This window comes from Nerophis lumbriciformis, linkage group LG01 (genome assembly GCF_033978685.3).
Source record: "Nerophis lumbriciformis linkage group LG01, RoL_Nlum_v2.1, whole genome shotgun sequence".
NCBI classification, from domain to species: Eukaryota; Metazoa; Chordata; class Actinopteri; order Syngnathiformes; family Syngnathidae; genus Nerophis; species Nerophis lumbriciformis.
Window position 1 is genome coordinate 73,245,001 of NC_084548.2, and position 24,386 is coordinate 73,269,386.

At 35.6% G+C, this 24,386-nt stretch overlaps 1 protein-coding gene across 1 annotated transcript in view; it reads left to right on the plus strand.

Annotated features, from left to right (window-relative positions):
- Window positions 1–24,386, plus strand: part of itga5 (integrin, alpha 5 (fibronectin receptor, alpha polypeptide)) — a 267,873-nt gene that overhangs the window by 152,713 nt on the left and 90,774 nt on the right. The window contains exons 11-15 of the mRNA XM_061925617.2: window positions 6,521–6,573; window positions 6,656–6,864; window positions 14,025–14,216; window positions 14,290–14,335; window positions 19,339–19,452. Coding sequence (XP_061781601.1) covers window positions 6,521–6,573; window positions 6,656–6,864; window positions 14,025–14,216; window positions 14,290–14,335; window positions 19,339–19,452 — 614 coding nt within the window. The remainder of the gene's footprint in view (window positions 1–6,520; window positions 6,574–6,655; window positions 6,865–14,024; window positions 14,217–14,289; window positions 14,336–19,338; window positions 19,453–24,386) is intronic.

The window sequence follows — 24,386 nt, forward strand, 5'->3', positions numbered from 1 at the left end:
TGAAATTAGCCTCTTTGCACTCTTTAAATGTTGGTACTTTTTAGACTATTTTGAACTAAAAATAGTTTGTTGTTAGTCGTGCTATCACATACATATCGACAACACAGAAGGATAGAAAATGGATGGAGTGAGGTTCCCAAAGTTGATGAAATTAGCCTCTTTGCATCCCTTCAACTTTGGTACTTTTGGACTGTTTTGAACTAAAAATAGTTTGTTGTTAGTCGTGCTATCACATACATATCGACAACACAGAAGGATAGAAAATGGATGGAGTGAGGTTCCCAAAGTTGATCAAATCCGCCTCTTTGCATCCCTTCAACTTTGGTACTTTTGGACTATTTTGAACTAAAAATAGTTTGTTGTTAGTCGTGCTATCACATACATATCTACAACACAGAAGGATAGAAAATGGATGGAGTGAGGTTCCCAAAGTTGATGAAATTAGCCTCTTTGCATTATTTCCATTTTGGTACTTTTTAGACTATTTTGAACTAAAAATAGTTTGTTGTTAGTCGTGCTATCACATACATATCGACAACACAGAAGGATAGAAAACGGATGGAGTGAGGTTCCCAAAGTTGATGAAATCAGCCTCTTTGCATCCCTTCAACTTTGGTACTTTTGGACTATTTTGAACTAAAAATAGTTTGTTGTTAGTCGTGCTATCACATACATATCTACAACACAGAAGGATAGAAAATGGATGGAGTGAGGTTCCCAAAGTTGATCAAATCCGCCTCTTTGCATCCCTTCAACTTTGGTACTTTTGGACTATTTTGAACTAAAAATAGTTTGTTGTTAGTCGTGCTATCACATACATATCTACAACACAGAAGGATAGAAAATGGATGGAGTGAGGTTCCCAAAGTTGATGAAATCAGCCTCTTTGCACTCTTTAAATGTTGGTACTTTTTAGACTATTTTGAACTAAAAATAGTTTGTTGTTAGTCGTGCTATCACATACATATCTACAACACAGAAGGATAGAAAATGGATGGAGTGAGGTTCCCAAAGTTGATGAAATTAGCCTCTTTGCATGCCCTCCACTTTAATACTTTTGGTGTGGAACAGTTTTGAACTAAAATAAATAACCAGGTTTGTTGTTAGTTGTGCAATCACATAATACTTTGTCTACAGCACAAACCGGTGGAAAATGGATGGAGTGAGGTTCCCAAAGCTGATGAAATTAGCCTTGTTGCATCCCCTCAACTTTGATACTTTGCTGTGAAACTATTTTAAACTAAAAAAATGTATTGTTAGTATTGCAATCCTATACATAGCTACAACACAAACTGGTGTAAAATGAATGGAGTGAGGTTCCCAAAACTGATGAAATTAGCCTCTTTGCCTTCCACTTTGATACTTTGATGTGGAAGTGTTTTGAACTAAATTAAATAACCAGGTGTGTTGTTAGTATTGCAATCACATAATACTGTGTCTACAGCACAAACTGGTGGAAAATGGATGGAGTGAGGTTCCCAAAGCTGATGAAATCCACCTCTTTGCATCCTTTCAATGTTGGTACTTTGGTGTGGAACTATTTTGAACAAAAAATAGCCTATTTTGGTGTTAGTTTTGCACTCACATACATATCTAAAACACAGATTGATGGTAAAAGGATGGAGTGAGGTTCCCAAAACTGATGAAATTAGCCTCTTTGCATACCCTCCACTTTGATACTTTTGGTGTGGAAGTGTTTTGAACTAAATTAAATAACCAGGTGTGTTGTTAGTATTGCAATCACATAATACTGTGTCTACAGCACAAACTGGTGGAAAATGGATGGAGTGAGGTTCCCAAAGCTAATGAAATCCGCCTCTTTGCCTCCTTTCAATGTTGGTACTTTGGTGTGGAACTATTTTGAACAAAAAATAGCCTATTTTGGTGTTAGTTTTGCACTCACATACATATCTACAACACAGCTTGATGGGAAATGGGTGGAGTCAGGTTCCCAAAGCTGATGAAATTAGCCTCTCTGCATCCCTTCAACTTTGGTACTTTTGGTGTTGGACTATTTTGAACTTAAAATAGTTTGTTGTTAGTATTGCAATCACATACATATATCTACGACACAGATTGATGGAAAATGTATGGAGTGAGGTTCCCAAAACTGATGAAATCCGCCTCTTTGCATCCTTTCAACTTTGGTACTTTGGTGTGGAACTATTTTGAACAAAAAAAAACTAAAATTTTTTGGTGTTAGTATTGCAATCACATACATATCTAAAACACAGATTGATGGACAATGGTTGGAGTCAGGTTACAAAAGCTGATAAAATTAGCCTCTTTGCATCCCTTCAACTTTGGTACTTTTGGTGTTGGACTATTTTGAACTATAAAGTAACAAAGTGTGTTGTTAGTATTGCAATCACATATATAGCTGCAACACAAACTGGTGTGAAGTGAATGGAGTGAGGTTCCAAAGGCTGTTAATGTTATCTTCTTTGCTTTATTTTTGTGTGGAACTACTTTGAACTAAAAATAGCCTATTTTGGTGTTAGTATTGCACTCACATACATATCTAAAACACAGATTGATGGAAAATGGATGGAGTGAGGTTCCCAAAACTGATTAAATCAATCTTGGCATCCCTTCAACTTTGGTACTTTTGGTGTGGAACTATTTGGAACAAAAAAAATAACAATGTCGTGCTATCACATACATGTCTACAACACAGAAGGATAGAAAATGTATAGAGTGAGGTTCCCAAAGTTGATGAAATTAGCTTCTTTGCATTCTTTCAATTTTGGTACTTTTGGTGTTGGACTATTTTGAACTAAAATAGTTTGTTGTTAGTATTGCGATCACGCACCTATCTACAACACAGACGGATAGAAAATGGATGGAGTGAGGTTCCCAAAGTTGATTAAATTAGCCTCTTTGCATCCCTTCAACTTTGGTACTTTTGGTGTGGAACTATTTTGAACAAAAAAAATAGCCTATTTTGGTGTTAGTTTTGCACTCACGTACATATCTAAAACACAGATTGTTGGGAAATGGATGGAGTGAGGTTCCCAAAGCTGATGAAATTAGCCTCTCTGCATCCCTTCAACTTTGGTACTTTTGGTGTTGGACTATTTTGAACTTAAAATAGTTTGTTGTTAGTCGTGCTATCACATACATATCTACAACACAGACTTATGGAAAATGTATGGAGTGAGGTTCCCAAAGTTGATGAAATTAGTTTCTTTGCATTCTTTCAATTTTGGTACTTTTGGTGTTGGACTATTTTGAACTAAAATAGTTTGTTGTTAGTATTGCTATCACACACCTATCTACAACACAGACGGATAGAAAATGGATGGAGTGAGGTTCCCAAAGTTGATTAAATTAGCCTCTTTGCATCCCTTCAACTTTGGTACTTTTGGTGTGGAAATATTTTGAACAAAAAAAATAACAATGTTTGTTGTTAGTCTTGCTATCACATACATATCTACAACACAGACTTATGGAAAATGTATGGAGTGAGGTTCCCAAAGTTGATGAAATAAGCTTCTTTGCATTCTTTCAATTTTGGTACTTTTGGTGTTGGACTATTTTGAACTAAAATAGTTTGTTGTTAGTATTGCTATCACACACCTATCTACAACACAGACTTATGGAAAATGGATGGAGTGAGGTTCCCAAAGCTGATGAAATCCGCCTCTTTGCATCCTTTCAATGTTGGTACTTTGGTGTGGAACTATTTTGAACAAAAAATAGCCTATTTTGGTGTTAGTTTTGCACTCACATACATATCTAAAACACAGATTGATGGGAAATGGATGGAGTGAGGTTCCCAAAACTGATTAAATTAGCCTCTTTGCATACCCTCCACTTTGGTACTTTTGGTGTGGAACTATTTTGAACTAAAATAAATAACCAGGTGTGTTGTTAGTTGTGCAATCACAAAATGCTGTGTCTACAGCACAAACCGGTGGAAAATGGATGGAGTGAGGTTCCCAAAGCTGATGAAATCCGCCTCTTTGCATCCTTTCAACGTTGGTACTTTGGTGTGGAACTATTTTGAACAAAAAATAGCCTATTTTGGTGTTAGTTTTGCACTCACATACATATCTAAAACACAGATTGATGGGAAATGGATGGAGTGAGGTTCCCAAAACTGATGAAATTAGCCTCTTTGCATACCCTCCAGTTTGATACTTTTGGTGTGGAAGTGTTTTGAACTAAATTAAATAACCAGGTGTGTTGTTAGTATTGCAATGACATAATACTGTGTATACAACACAAACCGGTGGAAAATGGATGGAGTGAGGTTCCCAAAGCTGATGAAATTAGCCTCTTTGCATCCCCTCAACTTTGATACTTTGCTGTGAAACTATTTTAAACTAAAAAAATGTATTGTTAGTATTGCAATCCTATACATAGCTACCGTATTTTCCGCACCATAAGGCGCCCTGGGTTATAAGCCGCGCCTTCAATGAACGGCATATTTCAAAACTTTGTCCACCTATAAGCCGCCCCGTGTTATAAGCCGCATCTAACTGCGCTAAAGGAATGTCAAAAAAACAGTCAGATAGGTCAGTCAAACTTGAATAATATATTAAAAACCAGCGTTCTAACAACTCTGTTCACTCCCAAAATGTACGCAAATGTGCAATCACAAACATAGTAAAATTCAAAATAGTGCAGAGCAATAGCAACATAATGTTGCTCGAACGTTAATGTCACAACACACAAAATAAACATAACGCTCACTTTCTGAAGTTATTCTTCATTCATAAATCCCTCGAATTATTCTCCTTCGGTGTCCGAATTGAAAAGTTGGGCGAATGTGGGATCCAAAATGGCCGGCTCCGTCTCGTCGAAGTCATCGGAGTCAGTGTCGCTGTTGTTGTCCAGCAGTTCTGTGAATCCTGCCTTCCGGAAAGCTCGGACCACAGTTGTGACCGAAATATCTGCCCAGGCATTTACGATCCACTGGCAGATGTTGGCGTATGTCGTCCGGTGCTGTCTCCCTGTCTTAGTGAAGGTGTGTTCGCCTTCGGTCATCCATTGTTCCCACGCCGTTCGCAGTCGTGCTTTGAATGCCCCGTTGACACCAATATCCAGCGGTTGGAGTTCTTTGGTTAATCCACCCGGAATGACGGCGAGTGTTGTATTTGTGTGCTTCACTTGTTTTTTGACACCATCTGTGATGTGGGCGCGCATGGAGTCGTATATCAACATGGACGGAGCTGCGTGAAAAAAGCCACCCGGCCTCTTCGCGTAAACTTCCCTTAACCACTCGCTCATCTTTTCTTCATCCATCCATCCCTTCGAGTTAGCTTTTATGATGACGCCGGCTGGAAAGGTCTCTTTTGGCAAGGTCTTCCTTTTGAATATCACCATGGGTGGAAGTTTCTGGCCATTAGCATGGCAAGCTAGAACCACAGTGAAGGATGACTTCTCATTCCCTGTGGTGCGAATATTCACCGTACGTGCTCCCGTTGTATCCACAGTGCGGTTCACAGGAATATCAAAAGTCAGTGGAACCTCGTCCATGTTGATAATGTTCTCTGGCCGGATCTTTTTTTCAGCTATCTTGTTTTTACAATATGCACGGAAAGTAGCCAGCTTTTCTTGAAAGTCTTTAGGCAGTTGCTGTGAAATAGTAGTCCGTGTGCGGATGGAGAGATTGCGTCTTTTCATGAACCGGAAACACCAAGAAGCACCACCTTTAAAATCATCCAGGTGAAGTTCGCTTGCTAGCGCTGTTGCCTTCATTCGAATAGTGATGGTGCTGACACTTCTGCTTGCTGCTCTCTGGTCAACAACCCACTGTTCGAGTTTGTCCTCCAACAGTTGCCATCTTGCTTTGTTCCCTCGGAAACTCTGTTTTGTCTTCTTTACCTGGCGCAGGTCATCTTCTTGCTTCCTCCACCTACGCACCATTGATTCATTTATGTTATATTCTCTTGCTGCTGCTCTATTTCCGTGTTCTTCGGCATGACTTATTGCCTTAAGTTTAAATTCTGCGTTATACGCGTGTCGCTTAGTAGGAGCCATTTTGTGGTCTGGTCTTTACAGATGTAAACACACAAAGGAAATGAAACGTACGGTAATATCCGCGCGCTTTTTCTTCTTCTACGCGGGCGGGTGGTTGCTTACAGTAGAAGAAGAAGCTCTTCCTGTTCTATGGGGGCGGGTGCTTACCTTGGCGGTTGCTTGCGTAGAAGAAGAAGCGCTTCCTGTTCTACGGGGAAAAAAGATGGCGGCTGTTTACCGTAGTTGCGAGACCGAAACTTTATGAAAATGAATCTTAATATTAATCCATATATAAAGCGCACCGGGTTATAAGCCGCACTGTCAGCTTTTGAGTAAATTTGTGGTTTTTAGGTGCGGCTAATAGTGCGGAAAATACGGTACAACACAAACTGGTGGAAAATGAATGGAGTGAGGTTCCCAAAGCCAGTGAAATTAGCCTCTTTGGTACTTTTGGTGTGAAACTATTTTGCCCTAAATATAAACTAAGTTTGTTGTTGTTGTTATTGAAATGACAGACGTAGCTATAACACGTGCTGGTGGTCTTTCTCTCCAGATGGGATCCTATTTCGGCTACGCGGTGGCGACCACCGACATCAACAGCGACGGGTGAGAATTGAAGGCCACCGCCGAGTCGTTACACCTTATGGCGTCAAAGTGTCTCGAGTCCAAACCGCCGTTGTGTCTGCAGGATGGCGGACCTGCTGGTGGGCGCCCCCATGTTCATGACGCGGGGGTCCGACGGCCGCCTGGAAGAAGTGGGACGCGTCTACGTTTACCTGCAGCGCGCGCCCCTGAGCCTGGAGCTCAGCCTGCCTCACCTGACCGGCGCTCAGGTGTTTGGGAGATTTGGCAGCACCGTGGCGCCGCTGGGAGATCTCAACCAGGATGGCTTCAACGGTGAGAAGGTTAAAGGACTTAACGCGATTTATTTACTTTAATGCTACATCAACATATTTACAGAATTATAAATTAGAAATTCTCAGTGGGTTGTCTACAGCCACACATTTGTAATTCTGAAAAGAAAACTGACCCATTATTGTTAAAGTAGCTGAGGTTGAAGGTCATATTCATCATATTATAAATATATTATTATTCTGTATGTTTCATAATTTAAAAGGGACAGAAAATGGCAATTTCTGTTTACATTTTTTTAATTTATGAAAATAAAATATTTTTTTGTGCTAAAAAATAAAATAACATATATTCAAAATATATAAGATCAATCTAGAAATATTCAAAATATGTTACTGAAATATTAATAATAATAATCGGAATATATAGGATTGAATATGTAGAAAATATATAATAAATATATAATTTATATATATAATATATCAAAAATTAAAATAAATTAAAACATATGTAGAAAATGGATGGGATGGATATACATTTGTAGAAAATATATAAAAAGTATAAAATATATAATGTAGCATTTTTTATTATACATTTTAAATGTTTTACTTATTTTTCTTTTCATATACGAGTTTTTATTTATTTTATTTTTGCTTGTATTTCTTTTATTTGTGTTACATCATTGTATGTTTTTTCTTGTGATATGGATCCCCTGGGTCTGAAATAAAATGACTATTAACTACTAAAACATGTAAAAAAGTATTTTATCTTTTTAAAAAATAAGATAAAACAAGGTAGAAATATATCAAGTAAAATATATAAAATGTGTTTTAAAAATTAAATATATTATAAATATTTGCAAAAAATATTTAAAGGTAAAAATATTTTTTTAAATAAATAAAATTGAATAAATAAAAATATGTTGTTTTTTATCAATTAGAACATTATTTCAAAATGTCCCTAAAACAAAGAACAATGTGTGTGTTTTTTCTGGGATCAATCAGAATAGGAATATATAGAATTGAATATGCATAAAATATATAAAAAGTACAAAATATGTAATGTAAAACATATAAAAAAGTATACTACAAATATAAAATCATAAAATATTAAGATAGATCTTTTTAAAAAAATAAGATGAAGCAATGTAGAAATATATAAAGTAAAATGTATAAAAGGTGTTTTAAAAATTAAATATATAATAAATATTTGCAAAAAAATATTTAAAGGTAATAATATTTTTGAAATAAATAAAATTGTATAAATACAAATATGTTGTTATTTTCAATTATAACATTATTTCAGAATGTCACTAAAACAAAGAACAATGTGTGTGTTTTTTCTGGGATCAATCAGAATAGAAATATATAGAATTGAATATGTATAAAATATGTAAAAAGTACAAAATATATAATGTAAAACATATACAAAATTATACTACAAATATAAAATCATAAAATAGTAAGATAGATCTTTAAAAAACCCCAAGATAAAACAATGTAGAAATATATCAAGTATAATGTATAAAAGGTGTTTTAAAAATAAAATATATAATACATATTTGCAAAAAAATATTTAAAGGTCAAAATATTTTTTGAAATAAATACAATTTAATAAATAAAAATATGTAGTTTTTTTTTCAATTAAAACATTATTTTAAAATGTCACTAAAACAAAGAACAATGTGTGTGTTTTATCTGGGATCAATCAGAATAGGAATATATAGAATTAAATATATAAAAAGTATAAAATATATGATGTAAAACTTATATAAAAAGTATACTACAAATATTAGAATATACAATATTAAGATAGATCTTTTTAAAAAATAAGATAAAAGAATGTAGAAATATACCAATTAAAATATAGAAAAGGTGTTTAAAAAAAAAAATATAATAAATATTTGCAAAAAAATATTTTGGAAATAAATAAAATTGAATAAATATAATTATGTTGTTATTTTCAATCAGAACATTATTTCAAACTGTCCCTAAAACAAAGAACAATGTGTGTGTTTTTTCTGGGTTCAATCAGAATAGAAATATATAGAATTGAATATGTATAAAATATATAAAAAGTACAAAATATATCATGTTAAACCTATAAAAAAAAGTGTACTACAAATATAAAAATTTAAAATATTAAGATAGACTTAAAAAATAAATAAATAAAACAATGTAGAAGTATATGAAGTAAAATATATAAAAGGTTTTTTTTTTTAAATAAAATATATAATAAATATTTAAAAAAAATATTTAAAGGTAAAAATATTTTTGAAATAAATTAAATTGAATAAATACAAACATGTTTTTTATTTCAATTAGAACATTATTTCAATACGTCACTAAAACAAAGAACAATGTGTGTGTTTTATCTGGGATCAATCAGAATAGAATATAGAATTAAATATGTAGAAAATATATAAAAAGTATAAAATATATAATGTAAAACATATTAAAAAAGTATACTACAAGTATAAAAATTTAAAATATTAAGATAGACCTTTTTAAAAAATAAGATAAAACAATATAGAAATATATCAATTAAAATATATAAAAGGTGTTTTAAATTTTTTGTATATAATAAATATTTGCAAAAAAATATTTAAAGGTAAAAATATTTTTTAAATAATCAAAATTGAATAAATAAAAATATATTGTTTTTTCAATTAGAACATTATTTCAAAATGTCACTAAAACAAAGAACAATGTGTGTGGTTTTTCTGGGATCAATCAGAATAGGAATATATAGAATTGAATATGTAGAAAATATGTAAAAAGTATAAATTATATGATGTAAAACATATAAAAAAAGTATACTACCAATATAAAAATGTAAAATATTAAGATAGATATTTAAAAAAAATAAGATAAAACAATGTAGAAATATATCAAGTAAAATATATAAAAGTTTTTTTTTAAATAAAATATATAATAAATATTTGCACAAAAAACATTTTAAGGTAAAACTATTTTTGAAATAAATAAAAAATTTATAAATAAAAATATTTGGTTTTTCTTAATTACAAAATTATTTCAAAATGTCACTAAAACAAAGAACAATGTGTGTGTTTGTTCTGGGTTCAATCAGAATGGGAACATATACAGGTTAAAGCCAGTAAATTAGAATATTTTGAAAAACTTGATTTATTTCAGTAATTGCATTCAAAAGGTGTAACTTGTACATTATATTTATTCATTGCACACAGACTGATGCATTCAAATGTTTATTTCATTTAATTTTGATGATTTGAAGTGGCAACAAATGAAAATCCAAAATTCCGTGTGTCACAAAATTAGAATATTACTTAAGGCTAATACAAAAAAGGGATTTTTAGAAATGTTGGCCAACTGAAAAGTATGAAAATGAAAAATATGAGCATGTACAATACTCAATACTTGGTTGGAGCTCCTTTTGCCTCAATTACTGCGTTAATGCGGCGTGGCATGGAGTCGATGAGTTTCTGGCACTGCTCAGGTGTTATGAGAGCCCAGGTTGCTCTGATAGTGGCCTTCAACTCTTCTGCGTTTTTGGGTCTGGCATTCTGCATCTTCCTTTTCACAATACCCCACAGATTTTCTATGGGGCTAAGGTCAGGGGAGTTGGCGGGCCAATTTAGAACAGAAATACCATGGTCCGTAAACCAGGCACGGGTAGATTTTGCGCTGTGTGCAGGCGCCAAGTCCTGTTGGAACTTGAAATCTCCATCTCCATAGAGCAGGTCAGCAGCAGGAAGCATGAAGTGCTCTAAAACTTGCTGGTAGACGGCTGCGTTGACCCTGGATCTCAGGAAACAGAGTGGACCGACACCAGCAGATGACATGGCACCCCAAACCATCACTGATGGTGGAAACTTTACACTAGACTTCAGGCAACGTGGATCCTGTGCCTCTCCTGTCTTCCTCCAGACTCTGGGACCTCGATTTCCAAAGGAAATGCAAAATTTGCATGGTTGGGTGATGGTTTGGGGTGCCATGTCATCTGCTGGTGTCGGTCCACTCTGTTTCCCTTTTTTGTATTAGCCTTAAGTAATATTCTAATTTTGTGACACACGGAATTTTGGATTTTCATTTGTTGCCACTTCAAATCATCAAAATTAAATGAAGTAAACATTTGAATGCATCAGTCTGTGTGCAATGAATAAATATAATGTACAAGTTACACCTTTTGAATGCAATTACTGAAATAAATCAAGTTTTTCTAAATATTCTAATTTACTGGCTTTTACCTGTAGAATTGAATATGTAGAAAATATGTAAAAAGTATAAAATATGTGATGTAAAACATATAAAAAAGTATACTACAAATATTAAAAATATAAAATATTAAGATCAATCAATCAATCAATCAATCTTTATTTATATAGCCCTAAATCACAAGTGTCTCAAAGGGCTGCACAAGCCACAACGACATCCTCGGTACAAAGCCCACATACGGGCAAGGAAAAACTCACCCCAGTGGGACGTCGATGTGAATGACTATGAGAAACCTTGGAGAGGACCGCATATGTGGGTACCCCCCCCCCCCCCCCTCTAGGGGAGACCGAAAGCAATGGATGTCGAGTGGGTCTGACATAATATTGTGAGAGTCCAGTCCATAGTGGATCCAACATAATAGTAAGAGTCCAGTCCATAGTGGGGCCAGCAGGACACCATCCCGAGCGGAGACGGGTCAGCAGCGCAGAGATGTTCCCAGCCGATGCACAGGCGAGCGGTCCACCCCGGGTCCCGACTCTGGACAGCCAGCACTTCATCCATGGCCACCGGACCTGTGCCCCCCCCCCCCCCCCCCCTCAAGGAAAAGGGGAGCAGAGGAGAAAAGAAAAGAAACGGCAGATCAACTGGTCTAACAGGGGGGCTATTTAAAGGCTAGAGTATACAAATGAGTTTTAAGATGGGACTTAAATGCTTCTACTGAGGTAGCATCTCTAATTATTAAGATACATCTTTTTAAAAAATAAGATAAGAAAATGTAGAAATATACCAATTAAAATATAGAAAAGGTGTTTAAAAAAAATTATATAATAAATATTTAAAGGTAAAACTATTTTGGAAATAAATAAAATTGAATAAATACAAATATGTTGTTATTTTCAATTAGAACATTATTTCAAAATGTCTCTAAAACAAAGAACAATGTGTGTGTTTTTATCTGGGATCAATCAGAATAGGACTATATAGAATTAAATATATAAAAAGTATAAAATATATAATGTAAAACTTACAAAAAAAGTATACTACAAATATACACATTTTAAATATTAAGATAGATCTTTTTGAAAATAAGATAAAATAATGTAGAAATATACCAATTAAAATATAGAAAATGTGTTATAATAAATATTTGCAAAAAAATATTTAAAGGTAAAATATTTTGGAAATAAATAAATAAATTATAAATAAAAATATTTAGTTTTTCTTAATTACAACATTATTTCAAAATGTCACTAAAACAAAGAACAATGTGTGTGTTTGTTCTGGGTTCAATCAGAATGGGAACTTATAGAATTGAATATGTAGAAAATATGTAAAGTATAAAATATGTGATGTAAAACATATAAAAAAGTAAACTACAAATATTAAAAATATAAAATATTAAGATACATTTAAAAAAAAAATAAGATAAGAGAATGTAGAAATATACCAATTAAAATATAGAAAAGGTGTTTAAAAAAATTTATATAATAAATATTTAAAGGTAAAACTATTTTGGAAATAAATAAAATTGAATAAATACAAATATGTTGTTATTTTCAATAAGAACATTATTTCAAAATGTCTCTAAAACAAAGAACAATGTGTGTGTTTTTATCTGGGATCAATCAGAATAGGACTATATAGAATTAAATATATAAAAAGTATAAAATATATAATATAAAACTTATAAAAAAAGTATACTACAAATATACAAATTTTAAATATTAAGATAGATCTTTTTAAAAAATAAGATAAAATAATGTAGAAATATACCCATTAAAATATAGAAAATGTGTTATAATAAATATTTGCAAAAAAATATTTAAAGGTAAAATATTTTGGAAATAAATAAATAAATTATAAATAAAAATATTTAGTTTTTCTTAATTACAACATTATTTCAAAATGTCACTAAAACAAAGAACAATGTGTGTGTTTGTTCTGGGTTCAATCAGAATGGGAACTTATAGAATTGAATATGTAGAAAATATGTAAAGTATAAAATATGTGATGTAAAACATATAAAAAAGTAAACTACAAATATTAAAAATATAAAATATTAAGATACATTTAAAAAAAAAATAAGATAAGAGAATGTAGAAATATACCAATTAAAATATAGAAAAAGTGTTTCAAAAAAAATTATATAATAAATATTTAAAGGTAAAACTATTTTGGAAATAAATAAAATTTAATAAATACAAATATGTTGTTATTTTCAATTAGAACATTATTTCAAAATGTCTCTAAAACAAAGAACAATGTGTGTGTTTTTATCTGGGATCAATCAGAATAGGACTATATAGAATTAAATATATAAAAAGTATAAAATATATAATGTAAAAAGTATACTACAGCTATACAAATTTTAAATATTAAGATAGATCTTTTTAAAAAATAAGATAAAATAATGTAGAAATATACCAATCAAAATATAGAAAATGTGTTGTAATAAATATTTGCAAAAAAATATTTAAAGGTAAAATATTTTGGAAATAAATAAAATTGAATAAATATAAATATGTTGTTATTTTCAATTAGAACATTATTTCAAAATGTCTCTAAAACAAAGAACAATGTGTGTGTTTTTATCTGGGATCAATCAGAATAGGAATATATAGAATTAAATATATAAAAAGTATAAAATATATAATGTAAAACTTATTAAAAAAAAAAGTATACTACAAATATACAAATTTTAAATATTAAGATAGATCTTTTTAAAAAATAAGATAAAATAATGTAGAAATATACCAATCAAAATATAGAAAATGTGTTATAATAAATATTTGCAAAAAAATATTTAAAGGTAAAATATTTTGGAAATAAATAAAATTGAATAAATATAAATATGTTGTTATTTTCAATTAGAACATTATTTCAAAATGTCTCTAAAACAAAAAACAATGTGCTTGTTTTATCTGGGCTCAATCAGTTGTGACTTCTCAGTAAAATCACTAAACTGCACTACAATTGTGGCCCTAAAGACCTAACATGTCTTCTCCACAGACGTGGCGGTCAGCTGTCCATTCGGTGGGGAGGACCAGCAGGGTTTGGTCTACATCTACAACGGCTTCCCCCACGGTCTCCGAGAGAAGCCGTCCCAGGTGATCGCGGGCCAGTGGGCCGCAGGTTCAATCCCCGCCAGTTTCGGCTTCGCACTCCGAGGCGCTGAGGACCTTGACAGGAACGGTTATCCGGGTACATAGACCTTAAAAATACAGTTTTTAGTCTTTTTTACATGTTTTTTAAACATACTAACGCATTTTTCCAGATCTGATCGTTGGTGCCTTCGGCGTTGATAAGGCAGTTCTCTACAGGTATGTTGAACAGGTGTCATATTTAATAAGACGTAGTCCCTGGACCACTTTGTGTTCACATTGCCTCCATTAGTCCTTGGCAATCCATATTGGTGCAGTTGGTTTGATGAGGTGTGAACACAATAATCAGAGAAATTCCTTGGGTCTGTGGAAACATTCTACCCTTCATCTCCAAAATCCATCAACTGATTAGGATCAGAAAAAAAAACCGAACCAGTGATGTGAAACCACTTAAAAGGGACCCGGTTTACGTTCTGATCCCCTTTAAGTGTGACGCGGCCTAAGTCAACTCAAGGGCAACACAAGGCAAATTGAATCTGGATCACTTTGTGTTCACATTGCACTTGTCTAATGAACTACTGAACCTGAAGTGAACTGAACTGAATTGAAACCACTTATTTAAAACATTTAAGTCAGTCCGCTTGGAAAAAAGAAACTCAGAAAAGTGACTTTTAGTTGAGAAACTGAGAGGAACTTACAAGGCAAAGTCAATCTGGATCACTTTGTGTTCACATTACACAAGTCTAATTAATGATTAGACTTAAAGTGAACTGAACTCAGACGACGTCGTTTGAAACAGAAGTCAGCGTTTTTTTTAAAAAACAATCATCAGAACAGCAACTTAGTCCACAATAATTTAAACACTACCACGAAAACACAAGGCAAAGTCAATCTGGATCACTTTGTGTTCACATTGCACTAATGAACTACTAAACCTGAACTGAATTGAAACCACTTATTTAAAACATTTAAGTCAGTCTGCTTGAAAAAAAGAAACTCAGAAAAGTGACTTTTAGTTTGGACACTGAGGAAATTACGAGGCAAAGTCAATCTGGATCACTTTGTGTTCACATTACACAAGCTTCATTAATGACTAGACTTAAAGTGAACTGAACTCAGACCACGTCGTTTGAAACAGAAGTCAGCGTTTTTTTTAAAAACAATCATCAGAACAGCAACTTAGTCCACAATAATTTAAACACTATCACGAAAACACAAGGCAAAGTCAATCTGGATCACTTTGTGTTCACATTGCACTAATGAACTACTAAACCTGAACTGAATTGAAACCACTTATTTAAAACATTTAAGTCAGTCTGCTTGAAAAAAAGAAACTCAGAAAAGTGACTTTTAGTTTGGACACTGAGGAAATTACGAGGCAAAGTCAATCTGGATCACTTTGTGTTCACATTACACAAGCTTAATTAATGACTAGACTTAAAGTGAACTGAACTCAGGCCACGTCGTTTGAAACAGAAGTCAGCGTTTTTTTTAAAAACAATCATCAGAACAGCAACTTAGTCCACAATAATTTAAACACTGTCACGAAAACACAAGGCAGAGTCAATCTGGATCACTTTGTGTTCACATTGCACTTGTCTAATGAACTACTAAACCTGAAGTGAACTGAACTGAAACCACTTATTTAAAAAATTAAAGTCAGTCCGCTTGAAAAAAAGAAACTCAGAAAAGTGACTTTTAGTTTGGACACTGAGGAAATTACGAGGCAAAGTCAATCTGGATCACTTTGTGTTCACATTACACAAGCTTAATTAATGACTAGACTTAAAGTGAACTGAACTCAGACCACGTCGTTTGAAACAGAAGTCAGCGTTTTTTTAAAAACAATCATCAGAACAGCGACTTAGTTCACATTAATTTAAACACTATGACGAAAACACAAGGCAAAGTCAATCTGGATCACTTTGTGTTCACATTGCACTTGTCTAATGAACTACTAAACCTGAAGTGAACTGAACTGAATTGAAACCACTTATTTAAAACATTTAAGTCAGTCCGCTTGGAAAAAAGAAACTCAGAAAAGTGACTTTTAGTTTAGACACTGAGAGGAACTTACAAGGCAAAGTCAATCTGGATCACTTTGTGTTCACATTACACAAGCTTAATTAAGGACTAGACTTAAAGTGAACTGAACTCAGACCACGTCGTTTGAAACAGAAGTCAGCGTTTTTTTTTAAAAACAATCATCAGAACAGCAACTTAGTCCACAATAATTTAAACACTACCACGAAAACACAAGGCAGAGTCAATCTGGATCACTTTGTGTTCACATTGCACTAATGAACTACTAAACCTGAACTGAATTGAAACCACTTATTTAAAACATTTAAGTCAGTCCGCTTGGAAAAAAGAAACTCAGAAAAGTGACTTTTAGTTTAGACACTGAAAGGAACTTACAAGGCAAAGTCAATCTGGATCACTTTGTGTTCACATTACACAAGTCTAATTAATGACTAGACCTAAAGTGAACTGAACTGAGACAACTTTATTTGAAATTCAGATCAGTCTTGTAAAAAATAAACAGAACAGTGACTTTGTTGTTTTTGCATTCACATTAGTTGTGAAACTATGAAGAAAACCAAAAGTTAAGTCAATCTGAATCACTTTATGTTCACATTGAACAAGTCAAAATAACGACTAGACTTAAAGTGAACTGAGACCACTGCTTCTGAAACGGATGTCAGTCTTCTTCAGAAATCATCAGAACAGCGACTTAGTTCACATTAATTTAAACACTATGACGAAAACACAAGGCAAAGTCAATCTGGATTACTTTGTGTTCACATTGCACTTGTCTAATGAACTACTAAACCTGAAGTGAACTGAACTGAATTGAAACCACTTATTTAAAACATTTAAGTCAGTCCGCTTGGAAAAAAGAAACTCAGAAAAGTGACTTTTAGTTTGGACACTGAGAGGAACTTACAAGGCAAAGTCAATCTGGATCACTTTGTGTTCACATTACACAAGTCTAATTAACGACTAGACCTAAAGTGAACTAAACTGAGACAACTTTATTTGAAATTCAGATCAGTCTTGTAAAAAAAAAACTACAGAACAGTGACTTTGTTGTTTTTGCATTCACATTAGTTGTGAAACTATGAAGAAAACCAAAAGTTAAGTCAATCTGAATCACTTTATGTTCACATTGAACAAGTCAAAATAACGACTAGACTTAAAGTGATTCGAACTGAGACCACTGCTTCTGAAACTGATGTCAGTCTTCTTCAGAAATCATCAGAACAGCGACTTAGTTCACATTAATTTAAACAATATGACGAAAACACAAGGCAAAGTCAATCTGGATTACTTTGTGTTCACATTGCACTTGTCTAAAGAACTACTAAACCTGAAGTGAACTGAACTGAATTGAAACCACTTATTTAAAACATTTAAGTCAGTCCGCTTGGAAAAAAGAAACTCAGAAAAGTGACTTTTAGTTTAGACACTGAGAGGAAATTACAAGGCAAAGTCAATCTGGATCACTTTGTGTTCACATTACACAAGCTTAATTAATGACTAGACTTAAAGTGAACTGAACTCAGACCACGTCGTTTGAAACAGAAGTCAGCGTTTTTTTAAAAACAATCATCAGAACAGCAACTTAGTCCACAATAATTTAAACACTACCACGAAAACACAATGCAGAGTCAATCTGGATCACTTTGTGTTCACATTGCACTAATGAACTACTAAACCTGAAGTGAACTGAACTGAATTGAAACCACTTATTTAAAACATTTAAGTCAGTCCGCTTGGAAAAAAGAAACTCAGAAAAGTGACTTTTAGTTTAGACACTGAGAGGAACTTACAAGGCAAAGTCAATCTGGATCATTTTGTGTTCACATTACACGAGCTTCATTAATGACTAGACTTAAAGTGAACTGAACTCAGACCACGTCGTTTGAAACAGAAGTCAGCGTTTTTTTTAAAAACAATCATCCGAACAGCAACTTAGTCCACAATAATTTAAACACTATCACGAAAACACAAGGCAGAGTCAATCTGGATCACTTTGTGTTCACATTGCACTAATGAACTACTAAACCTGAACTGAATTGAAACCACTTATTTAAAACATTTAAGTCAGTCCGCTTGGAAAAAAGAAACTCAGAAAAGTGACTTTTAGTTTAGACACTGAGAGGAACTTACAAGGCAAAGTCAATCTGGATCACTTTGTGTTCACATTACACAAGTCTAATTAACGACTAGACCTAAAGTGAACTGAACTGAGACAACTTTATTTGAAATTCAGATCAGTCTTGTAAAAAAACTACAGAACAGTGACTTTGTTGTTTTTGCATTCACATTAGTTGTGAAACTATGAAGAAAACCAAAAGTTAAGTCAATCTGAATCACTTTATGTTCACATTGAACAAGTCAAAATAACGACTAGACTTAAAGTGAATCGAACTGAGACCACTGCTTCTGAAACTGATGTCAGTCTTCTTCAAAAATCATCAGAACGGCAACTTAGTTCACATTAATTTAAACACTATGACGAAAACACAAGGCAAAGTCAATCTGGATCACTTTGTGTTCACATTGCACTTGTCTAATGAACTACTAAACCTGAAGTGAACTGAACTGAAACCACTTATTTAAAAAATTAAAGTCAGTCCGCTTGGAAAAAAGAAACTCAGAAAAGTGACTTTTAGTTTGGACACTGAGAGGAACTTACAAGGCAAAGTCAATCTGGATCACTTTGTGTTCACATTACACAAGTCTAATTAACGACTAGACCTAAAGTGAACTGAACTGAGACAACTTTATTTGAACATTTGTTTGTTTTAAATGAACATGGGGGAATTTGTTTATTTTTTTTTTTTTTTTTAGATATGTATCTTACGTAGTCCCTTACGGAGCCCCTAAAAGGACATGGGGGAACATTTTTTTGTGGGGGGAATTTTTTTTTTTTCTTTTTTTTTTTTAGATATGTATCTTATGGAGTCCCTAAAGGGACATGGGGGAAAACAATTTTTTTTGGGGGGGGGGGATTTTTTTCTTCTTTTTTTTTTTTTAAAGATATGTATCTTACGTAGCCCCTAAAGGGACACGGGGGAATTTTTTTTTGTGGTCCCCTTTATTTAGAAAAGTATCAAAATACATTTTGGTACCGGTACCAAAATATTGGTATCGGGACAACGCTACTCAGAACTGGTTTTGACAGCGTGTCAACGTGTGAGTCCTGTCTCCCGCAGGTCGCGACCCATCGTCAACACCAGCGTCTCGCTGTCGGTCTACCCCGCCATGATCAACCCGGAGGAGAAGAACTGCATCACCACCCAAGGGAACTCCACCGTGGTCGTCCCCTGGTGAGTACCCAGAACCGAGCACACACGTCTTCATACCACGGTGGTGCGTTCAATGGCAGCATTGTTACCCCCCCACCTCTCTAAATGTGCCCACTGTTGCGGAGGAGAGGAAACAGACGGCGGTCAACATGCGCCACGCCCCCCTCCTTCCCTAAATCAATCCCCAAGACCCCTTTTCTCCATGAAGGAAAGTCTTGTGTACACATGTGTCTTGATTACCCAGCGATGACGACTTTTCAGAGGGGATAATGGCGAGGAGCGCGAGAGGGGAGGGGCCGGGAGTTTTTTTTTTCCTTTTCCTCCTTTTGGTTGCTTTGAATGCGATATTGTTTGGTAGTGGAACACAGCTGGGAAACATCAGGACACGTAGACTCGGAGGAGGAGGAGGAGGAGCGAACACACACAGGAGCTTGTATGGAGATATTAGTGCTCCTCAATGGAGGCTCTTGTTCTCTTTCTGGGGTGAACGTGACACAGTGACTCCTTCATGCGCAATATTGTTCATAATGTTATTATTTTGACAAGAGTAATGCCTGCAATCGTGGGCTGATACAGTTTGATAACACTTTTATTAATAATAATTAAAAAAAGAGTAATACAAAATTATTTAAAAAAATGTTTTTCACTAAACACTTATATTTACGGAGCCCCTAAAGGGACATGGGGGGAAACCATTTTTTTGGGGGGGGGGATTTTTTCTATTTTTTTTTTTTTAGATATGTATCTTACGGAGCCCCTAAAGGGACATGGGGGGAAACATTTTTTTGGGGGGGGGGGGATTTTTTTTTTTTTTTTTTTTAAGATATGTATCTTAGAGGGACATGGGGGAAATTTTTTTGGGGGGGGGCATTTAAAAAAAAATTTTTTTTAGATATGTATCTCGTGCGCACGAGAAACTTTTGCGTGCGCACGAGAGGGGGAATTTTAATTTTTTATTTATTTATTTTTTAGCTATGTATCTTATATAGTCCCTAAAGGGACATGGGGGAATTTTTTTATTTTATTTTATTTATTTTTTAGATATGTATCTTACATAGTCCCTTATGGAGCCCCTAAAGGGACATGGGGGAATTTCTTTTGGAGGGGGGAATCTTTTTTTTTCTTTTTTTTTTTTTTAGATATGGAGCCCCTAAAGGGACGTGGGGGATTTTTTTTTTGGGGGGGGGGGGGTTTCTTCTTTTTTTTTTTTAAGATATGTATCTTACATAGCCCCTAAAGGGACATGGGGGAATTTTTTTATTTTATTTTAATATTTTTTTAGATATGTATCTTACGTAGTCCCTTACGGAGCCCCTAAAGGGACATGGGGGAAATTATTTTTTGGGGGGGGGGGAATTTTTTTTTTCTTTTTTTTTTTTTAGACATGTATCTTATGGAGCCCCTGAAGGGACGTGGGGGAATTTTTTATTTTGGGGGGGGGGACTTTTTTTTCCCTTTTTTTTTTAAAGATATGTATCTTACGTAGCCCCTAAAGGGACATGGGGAAAAAAAATTTGGGAGGGGGGGTTTAAAAAATATTTTGTTTAGATATGTATCTCGTGCGCACTAGAAACTTTTGCATGCGCACGAGAAGGGGAATTTTAATTTTTTATTTATTTATTTTTTAGATATGTATCTTATATACCGTAGTGCCTAAAGGGACATGGGGGAATTTTTTAATTTAATTTAATTTATTTTTTAGATATGGATCTTACATAGTCCCTTACGGAGCCCCTAAAGGGACATGGGGGAAATTTATTTTGGAGGGGGGAATCTTTTTTTTCTTCTTTTTTTTTTAGATATGTATCTTATGGAGTAATTTTTTTTTGGGGGGGGGGGGGATTTTTCTTTTCTTTTTTTTTTTTAAGATATGTATCTTACATAGCCCCTAAAGGGACATGGGGAAAAAAAATTTTGAGGGGGGAATTTAAAAATGTTTTTTTTAGATATGCATCTCGTGCGCACTAGAAACTATCTTGTGCGCACGATAAAGTTTTGCGTGCGCACGAGATGCATATCTTAAAAAATATATTTTTAAATCCCCCCCCCCGGACATTTCTAACCAAAACCCTTAAAACAAGTAAAACACTCGAACATAAAATCTTATGTATGGCCGCGCAAGTCCCGGGATGCCCAAAATGTCCATAACACACCCAGTAAAGTCCCACGGGCAGGGGGGATAAAAGTAGGAAAAGTCGGCAAAAGTCCCAAAAATGTTCAAAATACCTACCCAGGTTCGAGTGCCACAAGTCCCGCCGCCGGCCGGGATGCCCGAAATGTCCAAAATGCGCCCAGCAAAGTCCCACGGGAAGGCGGGGAGAAGAGTGAGAAAAGTCGGTAAAATGTTCAAAAATCACACCCGGGTTCGAGTGCAACAAGTCTTAAGACTTGTGGCACTCCATGTGGGACTGGAACCTGGGTAGGTATTTTGAACATTTTTGGGGACTTTTGCCGACTTTTCTCACTTTTCTTCCCCACTTCCCGTGGGACTTTGCTGGGTGCGTTTTGGACATTTTTTGCATCCCGGTACTTGTGCGGCCAGCGGCGGGACTCATGGGACTGGAACCCGGGGAGGTATTTTGGACACAATTGGGACTTTTAACCATTTTGGCCGTCTTTTCCCCGCCTTCCTGTGCACCATTGCTGGGTGTGTTTTGGACATTTGGACCAAAATAGTTTCAAGCATGTTTTACTCAATATAGGTCATCAAATCTTAGCTACAAGCTGTAATATCTACTGAGATTATTTAGGACCAAAACACTTAAAACAAGTAAAACACTCTAACGTAAAATCTTATATATGGCCGCGCAAGTCCCGGGATGCCCAAAATGTCCATAACACACCCAGCTGAGTCCCACGGGGAGGGGGGATAAAAGTTGGAAAAGTCGGCAAAAGTCCCAAAAATGTTAAAAATACCTACCCAGGTTGGAGTCCCACAAGTCCCGCCGCCGGCCGGGATGCCCAAAATGTCCAAAATGCCCCCAGCAAAGTCCCACGGGAAGGCGGGGAGAAGAGTGAGAAAAGTCGGTAAAATGTTCAAAAATCACACCCGGGTTCGAGTGCCACAAGTCTTAAGACTTGTGGCACTCCATGTGGGACTGGAACCTGGGTAGGTATTTTGAACATTTTTGGGGACTTTTGCCGACTTTTCTCACTTTTCTCCCCCACTTCCCGTGGGACTTTGCTGGGTGCGTTTGGACATTTTTTGCATCCCCGTACTTGTGCGGCCGGCGGCAGGACTCATGGGACTGGAACCCGAAGAGGTATTTTGGACACAATTGGGACTTTTGACCATTTTGGCCGCCTTTTACCCCCTCTTCTTCCCCGCCTTCCTGTGCACCATTGCTGGGTGTGTTTTGGACATTTGGACCAAAATAGTTTCAAGCATGTTTTACTCAATATAGGTCATCAAATCTCAGCTACAAGCTGTAATATCTTACTGAGATCATTTAGGACCAAAACACTTAAAACAAGTAAAACACTCTAACGTAAAATCTTATGTATGGCCGCGCAAGTCCCGGGATGCCCAAAATGTCCATAACACACCCAGCCGAGTCCCACGGGGAGGGAGGGGGGGGGGATAAAAGTTGGAAAAGTCGGCAAAAGTCCCAAAAATGTTAAAAATACCTACCCAGGTTCGAGTCCCACAAGTCACGCCGCCGGCCGGGATGCCCAAAATGTCCATAACACACCCAGCAAAGTCCCACGGGCAGGGGGGATAAAAGTTGGAAAAGTCGGCAAAAGTCCCAAAAATGTTCAAAATACCAACCCAGGTTGGAGTCCCACAAGTCCCGCCGCCGGCCGGGATGCCCAAAATGTCCAAAATGCGCCCAGCAAAGTCCCACGGGAAGGCGGGGAGAAGAGTGAGAAAAGTCGGTAAAATGTTCAAAAATCACACCCGGGTTCGAGTGCAACAAGTCTTAAGACTTGTGGTACTCCATGTGGGGCTCCAACCTGGGTAAGTATTTTGAACATTTTTGGGGACTTTTGCCGACTTTTCTCACTTTTCCCCCCCACTTCCCGTGGGACTTTGCTGGGTGCGTTTTGGACATTTTTTGCATCCCGGGACTTGTGCGGCCGACGGCAGGACTCGTGGGAGGTATTTTGGACACAATTGGGACTTTTGACCATTTTGCCCGCCTTTTCCCCCTCTTCTTCCCCACCTTCCTGTGCAGCATTGCTGGGTGTGTTTTGGACATTTGGACCAAAATAGTTTCAAGCATGTTTTACTCAATATAGGTCATCACATCTCAGCAACAAGCTGTAATATCTTACTGAGATCTTTTAGGACCAAAACACTTAAAACAAGTAAAACACTCTAACATAAAATCTTATGTATGGCCGCGCAAGTCCCAGGATGCCCAAAATGTCCATAACACACCCAGTAAAGTCCCACGGGGAGTTAGGGGGGGATAAAAGTTGGAAAAGTCGGCAAAAGTCCCAAAAATGTTCAAAATACCTACCCAGGTTCGAGTCCCACAAGTCCCGCCGCCGGCCCAAAATGTCCAAAATGCGCCCAGCAAAGTCCCACGGGAAGGCGGGGAGAAGAGTGAGAAAAGTCGGTAAAATGTTCAAAAATCACACCCGAGTTCGAGTGCCACAAGTCTTAAGACTTGTGGCACTCCATGTGGGACTGGAACCTGGGTAGGTATTTTGAACATTTTTGGGGACTTTTGCCGACTTTTCTCCCCCACTTCCCGTGGGACTTTGCTGGGTGCGTTTTGGACATTTTTTGCATCTCGGGGGCTAAAAGTTGGGAAAGTCGGCAAAAGTCCCAAAAATGTTCAAAATACCTACCCAGGTTCGAGTCCCACAAGTCCCGCCGCCGGCCCAAAATGCCCAAAATGTCCAAAACGCGCCCAGCAAAGTCCCACAGGAAGGCGGGGAGAAGAGTGAGAAAAGTCGGTAAAATGTTCAAAAATCACACCCGGGCACATGTGGGACTGGAAGTCTTA